This window comes from Monopterus albus, unplaced genomic scaffold, assembly GCF_001952655.1.
Source record: "Monopterus albus unplaced genomic scaffold, M_albus_1.0 scaffold69.1, whole genome shotgun sequence".
NCBI lineage: Eukaryota > Metazoa > Chordata > Actinopteri > Synbranchiformes > Synbranchidae > Monopterus > Monopterus albus.
Genome location: NW_018127949.1, coordinates 4,380,393 through 4,395,443, shown reverse-complemented (window position 1 = coordinate 4,395,443; position 15,051 = coordinate 4,380,393). Strand labels below are relative to the sequence as shown.

Genomic DNA, 15,051 nt, shown 5'->3' with positions numbered 1-15,051 from the left:
TCACCACAGGTTCACATACAGTGACACTCAGAGGGCCGAGCAAAAGAAGCTACCACTGCTGTGTGTGTGTGTGTGTGTGTGTGGTTGTACTGCAGTACTGCTCAGTGCTCAGGCACATGGCTCATGTACCACAGGGAGCGTGCAGACGGATGGAGGGAATAAGGAGACAGATGCATGACAGCGTCTGCATCTGTGTGAAAGTACAGAGACAACAAGCAGTGAGCACAAACTGATGCTACTCTCCAAATTTCCTTTTTAAGTTTCCACCTTCCTCCTTTGTTCCCTCACTCTAACACATTATATAACCACAGTTTAATCATCTTGGAATCACACTGTAATGATCACAGGGCAGGTGAGCAGAGAGGGATACACAGGGAGGTGCTGCTGTTCACAGGATGTTTCCCAATAAATATATTCAGTTTTCAAGTCAGCTGAGCTTTATAGTGCTTAAACGCCAAACACTGCAGTTCTCAAGGTTGAGAGGGAAATATAAAACAGTCCAACTGAAAGGTCATTGAGTAAAAATAGATCTTAGAAAGAGCAATGGATACTACTGACCTGACACTCTCACGAAGGTTACGTTAGAGGCTAGCGTCAGCAGCAGTAGCTAAGAAATGTTTTCAGAAATAGCTACAAAAGAGTATGTGTTATCATAGAATTTCCACTTTTGCAATAATTCTCAAACTCTGTGCCAATTAAAATATGTGTATATGAAAGTAAACATGAAATAAACTGGTTGAAAACACATAACCTGCAACGCCGATGTAACAATTGTTACTTCTAACAGGAGAAACCCTTCTATATAATGATGTAAATGTGATGTTCAACATTAATATTATCATGTTTTGATTATTCAAGTTTTGTGGTCACTTCATTAATTAGAATATATATCAGGCTGCATCATTAATTAGGTTTGAGAGACACGGTTTCAACTATTAATTACACACAAAATACATTTAAAAAAATGACAAGACTAATTAGTTAGGGAAAATAGTCTATGTGAGTAATGTACATGTGATTCAGATCTCTGTTTTTGGTTTTCAGGCAGTAGGACAAAGGAGGGAGTTGTGTCATCAGTAAACACAGGTAAGAAAAGCTCCATATGTTAATCCATGACACAAACTTCTCAGCACAATCCTTAGTGAGAAATACAAAAAATGTCATTAAGCAGCAGTTTGTTTACTTCCAGGATATTTTTGTGGTTTTACAAGTGTTTGCCAGCTGTCTGAAATAAGAATGTTTTCCTGAACATGTAAACATCTAAATCTGTATATGCACAGTTAATATGTGACATAGTAACGTACAAAGTGCCAAGATCACAAATGGGACCACCACGTATGTGTGTGTGTGTGTGTGTGTTCAGTTTCACTTCTAACCTTTCTCCACTCTGCCTCCCAGTGACCAACAGGACTGTGGACCAGGCCAACATCGTCGCAGACACAGCGGTTGCTGGGGCCAATGAGGTGTCGCAGGCAACCGTGGAGGGCGTGGAGAACATTGCAGCATCAACCGGGGTGATCAACCAGGTCAGTTACCATGGCAACATTGCAGCTACAGCTACTACAAGTTTGAATTATTTGAAACCAGCAGCACCTTTAGACCAGAGCAAAACAACGACATTGTTTAAAATGATAAATAACACAAAAAATAGAGACAAAACCAGTATGTTTTTTGTTCTGAGTTAGGGTTAAAGTACCTTATGTTGCACTGTATATACAAAAAATGTTTAAACACTCCTGGCCCTGTGTTGTCAAAGCTATTTTTAAGCAAATAGAATTTCTTACATCTAACAGTTGTGTCTTTCATGCATGTTGTTCTCATGTTTTTCTGGCTTGCTTCTTTTGTTATTGTGGCAGTGCATCTGTTTTGTGTGGTACTCTGTGTTGCAGTTGTTCTCACCTTTTCTTGTTTATACTGTTTGTGTCTCATCTGTTTCCCTGATAGGAGGAGCCTATATATGAGGTGCCTACTGGACAGAGTAGTGTGGGGTCATAGGTCACCCTGGGGTGGGCTGGGGTGAAGGGCAGACAGAAAGGGGATATTCTGCACATTCCTTTCACCAAGTTATTAGTTTACCTGTTCAATCCAGTCCAATAAACCCACAAACAAGTCAGATGTTTAGTGTAGAATCATCATGTTTTGAGGTGGAATTTATAGCGAGACTCTTTTATTGGACTGTATTAAATTGTGTAGGCATGTACAGTAATGAACTGGTAACTTGGTGTATATCAGCTGACAACAGACTGAGTGAATGTCATGAGGGTAAAGAAACAAGCTGCTATGATGCTTTCCAGGTGAAAATGGACAAATTGCTGCAGTATTTTGGTTCTGGATAAAAGTTTCAATTGAACACCATAGACTCTATAACGTAATATCTTAGAAGTTTTTACTGTGATTCTTGTATTCTGACCTCTAAGACTCTCACTCATTCATGTGGTTAAGACAACAATTATACTAAAATCCACCATTTCTAACCATTTAGCCCCTACTGTATGTGTAGCATTAAGTAACATACGGTCTCAGCCGCATCTCCAGTGTGTCAGATAAGTCAGTGGATATATTCATGGCTGAACGAGGCCTGTGCAGATGAAGGCTTGATTTAACCCTTACATGCAGTAAACTCTAATCAACTAACCGAGCCCCATGCTTTACGCATGATGAGAGCATGTAGCCTCATTGTTACCAATTTATTATATGACAGCTCAAAAATAAAAATGAAAGCTAGATATACAGTCTTATGCAAAAGTTTAGGCACCCCTTGATAAATAACAGATTTTGGTGATTTTTTTATTTGAACAGATGTTAACACAGTTTCTCTTGGAAATGGAAAAAATGCACAATATTTTCTGCAAACAGTGATGCATAGTTACTTCTTATGCCATAAATTGAACAAAAATAAAAAATAAAAACATTATTATGGCATGGTGCAAAAGTTTGGGCACCCTACACAATCAGTACTTAGTAACACCTCCTCTGGCAGATATCACAGCTTGCAAACGCTTTTCATAGCCAGCTAAAAGTCTTTCAATTCTTGTACTTGGGATCTTCTCCCATTCTTCCTTGCAAAAGGCTTCTAGTTCTGTAATATTCTTTGGTCGTCTTGCATGCACAGCTCTTTTAAGATCTACCCACAAATTTTCAATGATGTTTAAATCAGGGGACTGTGATGGCCATTCCAAAACCTTCAGCCTGCGTCTCTTGAGGTATTCCATAGTGGATTTCGAGGTATGTTTAGGATCATTGTCCTGTTGTAGAAGCCATCCTCTTTTCAGCTTCAGCTTTTTTACAGATGGTGTGATGTTTGCTTCCAGAATTTGCTGGTATTTAGTGGAATCCATTCTTCCCTCCACCCGTGCAATGTTTCCTGTGCCACTGGCTGCAACACAACCCCAGAGCATGATAGATCCACCCCCATGCTTAATAGTTGGCAAGGTGTTCTTTTCATGAAATGCTGCTCCTTTTTTTCTCCAAACATGCCTTTGCTGATTGTGTCCAAAGAGTTCTATTTTAACTTCATCAGTCCACAGCACTTGTTTCCAAAACGCATCGGGCTTCTGTAGATGTCCTGTTGCATACTTCAGACGTTGGATTTTATGATGGGGACGCAGATAAGGTTTTCTTCTGCTGACTCTTCCATGAAGGCCTTGTCTGTGCAAGCATCGCTGCACAGTGGAACGGTGCACCACCACTCCTGAGTCTGCTAAATCTTCCTGCAGGTTTTTTGCAGTCAAATGGGGGTTTTGATTTGTCTTTCTGACCAGCATACGAGCAGTTCTGTCCGAGAGTTTTCTTGGTCTTCCAGATCTCATCTTGACCTCCACAGTTCCCCTGATCTGCCATCTCTTAATTACATTTCTTACTGTGGAAACTGCAAGCTGACAACGCTTTGCTATCTTCTTGTAGCCTTCTCCTGCATTGTGGGCATCAATAACTTTCATTTTCAGGGTCTTACACAGCTGCTTAGAGGAACCCATGGTTGCTGGGTGTCCACAAGTGTGTGCACAAGGTTTGAAGAGTCAAGGTATTTGTACAGCTTTGAAATTGGCATTTACCAATGACAGCTGTTGCTGTGCATCAGATCTACCGAGCTGATTAAGGTCTGAAACCTTGTGAGAGACTTTGAGACTCTGGAACTCTTAGGGTGCCCAAACTTTTGCACCATGCCATAATAATGTTTTTATTTTTTATTTTTGTTCAATTTATGGCATAAGAAGTAACTATGCATCACTGTTTGCAGAAAATATTGTGCATTTTTTCCATTTCCAAGAGAAACTGTGTTAACATCTGTTCAAATAAAAAATCACCAAAATCTGTTATTTATCAAGGGGTGCCTAAACTTTTGCATAAGACTGTATGGTTGTTGGTGTATGTAGCCCTCCACCCTGCCATCACCTCATTCTTTCATACTCTCAGGAAAGTGTACTCTATGTCTGTTTTGTGTCTGATTCATTCTCACTCTTCTGGTTTCCTCCTACAGGGAGAATATGGGGGGATGCAACAGGGTGGTGAAGGAGGAGAGGTAAGAGTGCTGCTGCTGCTGCTGGGAAGAAAGCAGAGCAGATCATTTATTATCAGAGAGATCACATTATAATCACTGTTGTAACATTAATCAGAAGCGGAAAGTAACTTCATATCCTTACTGCACTTCGATGTAACTTTGTGATCCTTGTACGTTACTCTGATCTTTCGAATGCATATATAGGATATATACATTAACAGTGGTGTGAAAAAGTATTTATATATATTTATATATATATATAAAAACAATTAATGCAGCAGAATCAAAGATTTTATTTTTTATTTTTATGCATAGCCTGCCACTTCATTGCTACAGCCTTGTGTCACATTACTCCCAATGCAACTCGACCACCTACAGTTCAGGGGTAGTAGCGGTTTCTGAAACCGAACAGGGGCCCCAAGTCGAGGCCTTTTGTAAGTGGTCATAAAAAGGGTGGAAACGTCTTTAACTCCGGTAGGATGACATGTCCACTAGATGAATGCAACCAGGACTTGAAACACTTATCCAGTTGTGATAAGAAGATGCTTGATTTTATTCAGGGATGTGAGCGGGTCCTAGCGCAAACAGAAACGGGTAAGTGTTTTACTATCAAACCACGATTTGTTTTGATACGCTCCTGTTTTCATGCTAATTTCTCATTTAGTTGTGTGTCCAAGTTAACGTGTCGCACAATAATGCCTGTTTTTCACGGGGTAGCGTAGCTTGTTGGCATCTGGTTGTGTTCGCTCTGGTTATATTGACATTTGTTTTCCAAAGAAGTATCGCACATACTAATAATCGGCCCCGAAGAGGAAGTACAGCCGTGCGTAACCGTGCGTAACGCTGTCTCTCCATCATGCGCTCCAGCAAAGCTCATGCAGTACAATTCCTATTTTATTGGTTTCTGTTTGTTTATATAAACGTTTCGAAGCCCCAAGCCTTACTAAACCTAGCTTCTAGTTTTTTTTTAATTGAAAAGGGGTTGGAGTGGATGAGATTAACAATGCACTGTGTTTACAAGATTGAATTTTTAGCATGTAAAATCTCATCATGAAAAATTAACAATTACAGCTGTCAGATAAATAGTGGAGAAAACGGGGCAGTAGTTTCCTGAAGATGTAGTGGAGTCAAAGTGCAAAATAACAAACTGGAAATACACAAGCAGAGTACCTGAAAATGATGCAGTACTTGAGTGTTTGTTACTTTCCTCTTCTGCTCATGACTAGTAAACAGGACTTGGTGTCTAATATGCCTTACTCATATATCTTGTAATGACTTTTTAATTATGGAATTGTAATTTTTAATTGAAGGAATTTAAATGCTTCTCTTAGCACTGACACCATCTTTATATCTTTTCATACTTTCATTCCTTCCAGGGGTATTAGTCATCCTCAGGAACTCCCCCTCCTGTCCTCTCCAGCAGCCCCTCGCTCCCCTCATCTCGCTGTACCAGAGTCCAGATGTTCAACATATTTTTTTGTGACTTTTACGGAACCAAATTCAACTAAAAGAGACTATTCCAGATGCCACTTCAGCCTCTATTGTTTTGTCCCGTCTGATTTTCTGCAGCCTCTAGCTGATGTTTGTAGAAAATGTAATTTTTTTGGTGTGTACATACAGTTAAGCCTCTGCAGTCCACAACAGTAACCCATTGTGTGACTTAGTTCAAATGTTGAGTGGGCGTGTGAGCTGCTGTTTGTGTGTCTTTCCATGTTAGCTTATTTATGTGTGCATGTGTAGCTGCAGGCATATTAAATAAATCTCCAGAGGCTTGTGCAGGGAATCGTGCATTGAAGACAGGTGTCATTCTGTGATGTATGCTGTCATTAGTTAGCTACAATAGACTGCATGAACAGATGTGTAGAATTGTCACTTGTCGTAACTGCAGAGTAGCAGCTGTTCTGTGTCGCTTTTTTGGCTTGGTGCTTGTTTTGCCTCTGAAAGAGGATTATTACAGTGTCATTAACCAAGAAGCAATACACAGTGTGTTAGTATTAGTTTTTATACCTCCACACTGGTAATAGCCATGGCCGGAAGCATTATGTTTCCAGGTTGTTCAAAGATGTTCTCTCTAACATTAAATACCTGTGGCTATATAGCGCATATTGACTAAACTAGAATTAAATCTAAGTGGCCCTTTGTGTCAAATATAAAGAAAGTCCATCAAGGTGTTTCTGGGATGTCAAGTTCACAAGAAAGGGATGGGCAGACACCCTGAAAACCTAATTGCTTTATGGTTAGCAATACTCTTGGTTTGATTAGATTTGATTGACAGGGACATCTTCCTGCAAACAACCAGATTTGATTGCTATTTTGATCATTTAAATTCCTGATTCTCCTTTTAATATGACAAAGTCAGCCCAAGTCAGTTCCAGACCAGAGACAAATACAACTAGAACTATTGCTTTGTGTTTTATATGCCACCACTGACCAGCCAAGTTCACAGCAATGGGACAAATGTGAGGTCACAGTGACCTTTGACTGCTATTAGGTCATCTTTGTTTCAAAGTGAACACTTGTAGCACTTTTTTTTAACATATAAGCAGTTCCTGGGATATCGCATTCACTGGAATGGGACGGACAGACATAATGCATATTGCCACAGCTACTGTCAGCATGGAGGCATAAAAATGAACAGTGTTGCTCTAACTTTAGGAGAAAACATGTGTTCAGGATGACAAGCCTGTCCTTGACCCCACCTATGGGAAACGCTGACACCCACAGCTTTTTAATTATAGTGGAGATCCAAAATTTTCCAAATATGTCAGGGTATGAATTTTGGGTAAATGAACATAAAATGCTGGAGAATACATAAGATTATTTTCATTTAATGGCCATTAGAACATGCCTTGGGTTTGAGAGTTTCCCTTAGGCTATAATGTAAATGATGAGTCAGAACAAGGAGGAAATCTGAGCATCTGATATTGATCATCTCCTGTCACATAGTTGCTTTTTAGTGTTTGTGAAACTGCATGACATCAAGGAAAAGTATGCAGTCAGTCAGTTATTTGGATTTCTGTAATTGTATGATTGTTCAATGAGGGAGTCAATGCACTTAAGAGAGCAGAACGAAGGCTTTAGTTTACTCGTCAATTAGCTTTATGTGTAGTTCTGTGTACAGCTGAGATATTCTCTCTAGTCTCAACCCCCGTTGTTCAGTGTCGTGCCACCTTCCATTGCTCATCTGACCAGCATCGGTGTGTGTGCGTGTGCGTGTGTGCGTGTATGCACTGCATGTGTGTGTGTAAACCTCAGCCAGCAAAGTGTGTTTCGTGTGTGTTTGTGCCCAGAGCAGGTTTGTGTGTTTTTAACTTGTGGCCAATGGAAAATGATGACTGCATGTTGCCTTATCAAGCAATCTGACATCCACACACTCAATACAACGAGCTTGTACTAAAACACACATAGCGTACAAATTCCACCTCTAATACAAAAACACATATAACACACCATGTTTAAGTTGGCATCAAAGCAGACTCACTGATTTTATAAACGGTACCAGTGAAATTAAAAAGAGTTTGTTGAAATCAGCTACTGTGTCAAGAATTTATTTAAAACTGTGAAGCACTGCATGTTGAATGAACACATCCTGACTGAAAATACAACATTTGAACAGTTAAATGATTTGGATCTCACAGTCAAGACCACATTGGGGGGGGGGGTGCTATGTGCTGATGTGCTGCAGCTACAGTATTTAGCCATTTTCCTAGTACTTCTGTGCAGAGTGAGGTGAGCTGCTTCCTGGCTTTATGCTAAGCTAAGATAATCATCTTCTGGCTCAAGCTCGATTGCCCCCTAGTGGCTGGTTGCATTATAGTCTGTAAAGCCCACCCACTCCATGTTGGTTAATGGGAACATGAACCAATCTATAAATTCAAAATGCAAATTAAGGCATTTTTCCAAAGGTGATTTCTGTTATTTAAGTAGATGATATTGCGTGGATCTGTGTACAAGTGGTCATTTTCCTGATAAGGCTGTTTTAATAAGTCTTTTGATATAAAAAAAGGGTGTATTTTGGATGATTTGACAGCTTTCATTAGCGTCCTGATATGGTAGCACCACCTCTGGTCATTTCTGTTGCAAAATGCATCACAAGAGCAAGATGGCCACCCCTGTGTATATATAATGTTTTGCCTTTACTTTTGCACAGAGGCAGGAAGTGGTACTGTGTTGTCCACTTTTATATACAGTTTATGGTTCACCCTCAGTGGCTTTATGTGTAAACACAAGAATCTTATGTAACTCTAAGGAAGAAAGCAAATATGCATATTCCCTAAAATGTTAAACTGTTCATGTCCATTACATGAAGACACAGGTGCTGCCGTCAGGCCCTTATGATTTCAGGCTATTTTTTGGTAATTATACAAAACACCAAAAAACAAACAAAAAATAAAACAAAATCATAAAGTATCCTTGTGGCCTGTGGGGTTCCGAGAGTCTTTGCACCATTTGTTGTCCAGCCTTGCTCAAAGCTTATGTCGGGTAAGGCAGTGGATCTTCATGAAAGGTTCATTCTGACTGTAAATGCTGACTTCATCTTCACTGAGCACCCTTGAGTCATTGTCAGTAATGAATACCAAGGGCAGCCTGTTCACCCAGTTTATCTGCACATACTATGCTTTTGTCTGGATTGAACTGTAATAAAATGCAAAAATAAACACAATGTGTATCCCTGTGGTAATATTGACATATGTTTTTGTAAAACATTAACTTTTGGTCAAATTGTAAGGGAATAATTTTAATTATAGCCAAAAAGCTGTAGCATTTTAGAGTGCAGTCAGGCATTCTTCAGTCCTAAGTGTTGAATGCAAGACCTATATCTTACTAAGCTATATTTAGTGTTAGGTGGTTGTATGAAATCTCCCATGTGACAGATGCTGATTTGTTTCTGCTGCAGGGCTGTACTCTGTTATGAATAGAACAATGACTTAGATTTAAGTATGTCAGCCAGTTTCAGGAGCTAAATATTTACCATGTTTAAAGTAGGCCACATTTATTCCTGTCGTTTGTGTATTTCATATAGTACATTCTCATTTGAAAACTAGATTCTAAAATTACTGATGTGGACTTCCTATAAAGAAAATGAGCCACTTTGCAGTCATTCTATTGACTTTCCCTGTCTATTTGTGTTGTAGACTATAATGAATGTCACTTTTGTGGGTTACATTTTAAGGATTATCAACCGCCCACTCTGCTTTACTAGTTAAATTGTATCTAAAGGGCAGTAGAACCAGGACAATGCCAAAAAGTCTTTGCAACTAATAGTTTGGTATTAAAAGGGGGTTGAAAGCAAACATAATTTAAGATAACTCTTTCTATATGCTCTGCCTTGTTTTTGTTGATATAAATAATTTTCCCCACGTAAAAACAGGTCTAAACAGTCAATGTCCAGTGTGGGCCCTTAGCAGGGCCTTCCATCAAACCAAAAAAACCCTCTTTTCCTTGCTAAGCTGCATTAACCAATAGCATAAACCAGTAAACGTTCTAAATGTATGCCTATACAGCCAGTGTATAGCCTGGTGGTTAACTCCACTGGCTTTGGTACGGCAAATTGGGGTTTGATTTTCTGTCAGAGAACTAACTAACTTACCAAGATAGATTTTACTAAGATCCTCTAAATAATGTGTTCTCATGTTTTCTACATTCTTTTCATGAGAAAAAAATTGTAGAAAACATGAGAACACATATTATTTAGAGAACTCTAGCTTAGTAACTTACTTAGTCTATCTTAGTGAAAATCAAAGCCGGGGATCCTCCCCGGCCTCGTTTCTTCATCACGCCTTTCTCCTGTATATGGGCTTGCTTGGTTTCAGGAGGTACTCCACTTTTCCCCTATACTACACTGGGTGTCCACATCCAATGAATGAGGACCTCATTTGAACACCACACAGCTGGTCAAGAAGGCCCAATAACAGCTGTACTTCCTGAGGAGGCTGAGGAGGTTTGGCATGTCACCTAGGACCCTTTGCAACTTCTACAGCTGCATCACTGAGAGCATCTTGAGCAGCTGCATCACTGTCTAGTACGGCAGCACTACTGCTATGGACCACAAGCGCCTGCAGAGAGTGGTAAAGACTGCAGAGAAGATCACCAGGACTCCACTGCCCTCTCTGCAGAGCATTTACCATCGCAGGGTGCGTAGGAAAGCTGCCTCCATCCTCAAAGATCCAACCCACCCCCAGCACGGACTGTTCACCTCCCTACCCTCTGGCCGGAGGTTCAGAAGTGTGAAATGCAGGACCACTAGACTGAAAAACTCTTTCTTTCCCTCTGCCATCAGACTCCTAAACAGCTGAGGAGTTTATTACCAGGAAATACTTCAGCGTCATTAGTCCGTACCAAACTTGTCCGCCTGCCCACGTGACTCGGCCACTCATTTCCCGGAAGAAATGAGTGAAGGGAAGTAACCCCAGATAGGGCCTTGATACATGAAATCCTTATGGAGGGGGATTCCCCTTCCAAACAATAACCTCTCCTTCTCCCTCTCCCCTCCTCACCGTCTTCCATACGGCAACAAGAGTCTTCAATAAAGGTAAAGGTGATGTTAAATGTTCATTTATCCATTTCATTAGTCAATTATATTTATTTCTCTTTGTTTTCTGTATGTAAAAATAGTTATTCTCTAAAAAAAATGTATTTTTTGTTAATATTGTTGGGTGTCTGGAACGGATTAATTGGATTTACATTATTTCTTATGGGAAATATTGCTTCAGTTTTCGTACGATTCGGTTTTCGAACGGATTAATCACGAAAACCGAGGTTCCACTGTATTGCACATATTTAGGAGCACTGAGGTTTAGTGTGAATCACACTTGAATCTAATTGGACATTGGCAGTCCAATCACAGAACAGACTTGTCCAATCAGGTGGTAGCTGAGTTCTTCAAGTTAGTCTCCATTGGGCGATTCTGTAAGTTTGGGAGATTCAAGATGGACGATAGCAGGTGCTCTTTTGTTACTCAGGTGGGTTGCATTAGAAAATTGTAGAAAATCACAGTTAGCATTTCATGTGTTGCGTTTTGTATGTAGGCAGCGCACAGGTGCTTCGCTGTTACTACAGTTGTCCAAATTTATGCTTTCTATTCCAAGTGGGATACTTTATCTAGCGTTAGCCGAATGCTAATGTAGGACGTTAGCAAACCTCTGCTAGCAATAACATTTTCAAGAATAACTTTAGCCGTCCAGTACTCTTTTGCTTTGCTTGAGCCTGTCAATTGTCAGGCTAATTGTGAAACCTTCTCGTTCTGTGAGAAATCTCTTAGAGTTGACTAACTTATTCCCTGTTGGACGTGTGGTCTTGTAGATGAAAGAACTCCTCTAGTTTTACATGCCCAATTAATGTAAATGTCTTTTATATTTAATATTAATCGTGCAGCTCAATAATAATAAAAACAAACAAACAAACGGCGACCTGTTTTGACCTTACCGGGTTTTCATCAGTACGGAAACTTAAAGTGTTTGCACCTGTATGTTTCCGCCCTGATGAAGACCCGGTGAGGTTCAAACCGTTCGGTGTCTTTTTATTGAGATGCCCTGTTACAGGTAAGAGTGCTGCATTCAACGTGTTGCTTAAATAATAGTGCAAAGGCATTGGCAGGGAACTATATCTAAATTACCGAAGGTAAAAGTAGTCACTGTGCAGAATAATAATAGAATGCATTTCACGTTGTATATTAAATTTTTTTGGTGCATTATTGTGTTCATTTTAATGTTGTAGCTGATAAAGGTAGGGATAATGTTAACTGTTAAAATGTGAACTTCTGGTGAGTAGCTTGTAAATTTCTCAGAGATCACTGAAGTCTCATGATTAGGCTTATACTGTATTTCCTTTTTATTCATCCAATTCTGAAAAACTATAAACTCAAGTGATCAAATAGATCTAGTGGAGTAAAAAGGTACGGTAAGATGTGAAGCAGCAGAAACTAAAAATAAGTACAGATGCTTCAATTGCACTTATGTACAGTGCTTCTTCCAACAGAGTTTGATGCCGTTACTACATTGTGACTAGTAAGCATAGGCTAGGAAAATTAAGGAAAGGCTCAGATGTGCAAGAAATATGAACTGATTAGAGAAAACAGTCATTAAAACTCCAGTTTAGCCTCAAAGTGCATCATATACTGATAAACCTGAATAAAGAATGCAATAGCCCTTTAATGAATCTTATTTGTGTAAACTACATTTAGTAAGAGTTGACTTTTCCTGCATGTTTGATTTTTATTAAATGTGTTTGTACAGGTTTCTGTGATCAGAGTAATTGTTATAACTAGGATAGACATAGGACTAACTTCCCCTCATGTACTGTATCTTTCAATAGGCCACAGAACGCACAGACAAGAACTTGCATAGCGTAAATAACCTTGGGCTTGTCACGAGGAGGACAGACAGTGTTCCGAGCCCCAGTCACTCCTGCATTTGGACATCAGGTGAGAAACCCATTCTAAAGTTGTGGTGGTTCAAGTGAGAGAACTATCCTAGTACTGATAGGTTCAGGTCAGACTAATTTCTCAGCTTTTTTTTTCCCCAACAACTAATTTCAAAAGTGTTTGAGCAATTTTGATATAAATTGTAGTGATAATTTTCAAATTTAACACCATGTACTTGCATACAACTCTTTGTTCCAATCTGACCCATATTTTCCCCACTGACAAACGTCCTAGTTTGATATAGGGTGTTTTAGGACATCTGTGAGGTGTGCATATAAGTGCTTTCATTCTGCATTTGTATGCACCATGTTTGTACACAGGGTCAGAATGTGCAGTGTAACAGTTTCACTTAGTTTGATAATGAAGCTTTGTTCCATCTGTAATGTTTGACAATGAATGTCCATTGTTCTCAAGTGAAACACAGCAAATTGATAGGACAATGGCTCAGTTAAGAGGAAAGTATGATGCAGAAGTTAACTTGTAATGTTGAGTAAGCTGATGGTTATTTTGCCATCACAGGTTCTGATCCTCCAAATAGAAACAAGGCATCCATGAATCTGGAGTTGTTTCTTGATGCTGCAAAGAAACCTGACTTTACATCCAGGTGCAATCTTAGTTTTTGATAACTTCTGCCTTAACATTGTAAGTTTAGTTTTATTAAGGTCATAGTTCAAGGGGGTGGTGTACTGGACATTATATTTAGAGGTGTTCCTAATATTCTGACCCTCTGAATATAACATCCAGTACATCTTGAACTATGACCTCAAAAACAAGTGTTGCATTGAAGTGCATACAGATGGTCATAACGTTATGCCTTATTGAATTGACAACCATATACACTTGATTCAATTTATTCAAATATGTATAACAGTTGATAGTCAACACATGTAATTTCACACATAATCCAATATCTATACACTTGGACATCTTAATTTGCGTGTCTTTCCCCCGCAGCCTGCTTTGGATTCAAGATGATCTGGACAGAACTGGGAATACTTATTGCTGTCATCCCTCATGATGTGGAAAGCAACTTGTACTTCTTTCCACTGTACCCCCATAGTGCTGAAGTTTTGGGCCAAGATGTAGTTCCTTACTGTACTCCAAGACCTGAACACATGATATCTTGTTAAAATCAAAGATTTTAAAGTTGTAGCTTTATTGAACAATTTTCAAAAGAGGGCCCTGGCATGATTGCATGTTGAACACAGGGCCCTTAAAAAGCAGTCCCCCACATGGAGTATCCTTTTTTGTTGCATGCTGCTGAAGTCATAAGATGGAAAATCCCTACTGGTGGGCCATCAGGGTAGAGTACCTCACATTTTCTGCATGTGCCTGGACCACAGTTGTTTGGACTTCTCATTTGCATGACTAGTCTTCACAACTGTGGTACAGGCACATGCACTGCAACAGCATGGAGAAAACGTGATTTACTCTACCTTGATGACCCAGCAGTAGGGATTTCCCATCTTACCCAAGACTTCAGCAGCTGGCTGAGCTGGGATGAGGCCTGCGGAAAAAAAATAAGTTTTGACTTCAATAATAAATGATCCATTTATAAACCAACTCGCTTGCCTCTATGCATGTCCTTAAGAATGCTGCAGTGATCGTCTGGCCACAGAGTGACATCTGGTTAAGGATTGCCTAAAGGGGAAAATTGAAAAAGCCTGCATTAAACATATCTTTAAATTAATCTATCATGTTTTGATAAATTTGCTTCATTTTGAACAAAAAGGCTTTTAGTGGGCACATTTGTACCTGGGTAGTGGAGGAAAACAAAAAACCCACAAAGTACCAGGCATCATCTCACCACATGTTGAAATAGTCTGAATTACTGGTGGCACATCCCAAAGAAAAGGCCTTACTGCCGATGTCATCCTCTGCTGGGTCACTCACCATCAAGCCTATAAAAAGAAATTTGATATTTAGTTTAAATTACTGTTAATCTGCAGGTGCAAAACACCGCTTGGAAAAACGTTCCACATTTAAGCAATACTAAACTGAAATGTTAACTCACTTTGAGGAGCTAACCACAGCAATAAGAACTTAATACAACATATTTCACAATGTCCACAATTCATTTCTCAGCTGAATTGTCTGGAGGTTTGTAGTGTGAACCCACAACGCTTTGTGT

At 39.5% G+C, this 15,051-nt stretch overlaps 1 protein-coding gene and 1 long non-coding RNA gene across 4 annotated transcripts in view; one reads left to right on the top strand and one right to left on the bottom strand.

Annotated features, from left to right (window-relative positions):
• Window positions 1-6,039, top strand: part of sncgb (synuclein, gamma b (breast cancer-specific protein 1)) — a 7,883-nt gene extending 1,844 nt beyond the window's left edge. Inside the window, exons 2-6 of one of the 2 annotated variants that reach the window (XM_020605206.1) lie at window positions 1,045-1,086; window positions 1,399-1,526; window positions 1,945-1,962; window positions 4,478-4,519; window positions 5,875-6,039. In XM_020605206.1, the coding sequence (XP_020460862.1) occupies window positions 1,045-1,086; window positions 1,399-1,526; window positions 1,945-1,962; window positions 4,478-4,519; window positions 5,875-5,883 (239 nt within the window). In that variant the 3' untranslated portion in view covers window positions 5,884-6,039. The remainder of the gene's footprint in view (window positions 1-1,044; window positions 1,087-1,398; window positions 1,527-1,944; window positions 1,963-4,477; window positions 4,520-5,874) is intronic. The other variant, XM_020605207.1, reaches the window with a different exon arrangement.
• Window positions 6,040-14,472: 8,433 nt separating this feature from the next.
• On the bottom strand, window positions 14,473-15,051 carry LOC109962993 (uncharacterized). Of its 2 annotated transcripts, none has more exons than XR_002275340.1 (3): window positions 15,040-15,051; window positions 14,728-14,821; window positions 14,473-14,561 (listed from the first exon to the last, which is right to left on the bottom strand). It is a non-coding gene; the product is annotated as an uncharacterized LOC109962993 (long non-coding RNA). The 2 variants fall into 2 exon arrangements; XR_002275341.1 differs by lacking the exon at window positions 15,040-15,051 and adding an exon at window positions 14,935-15,014.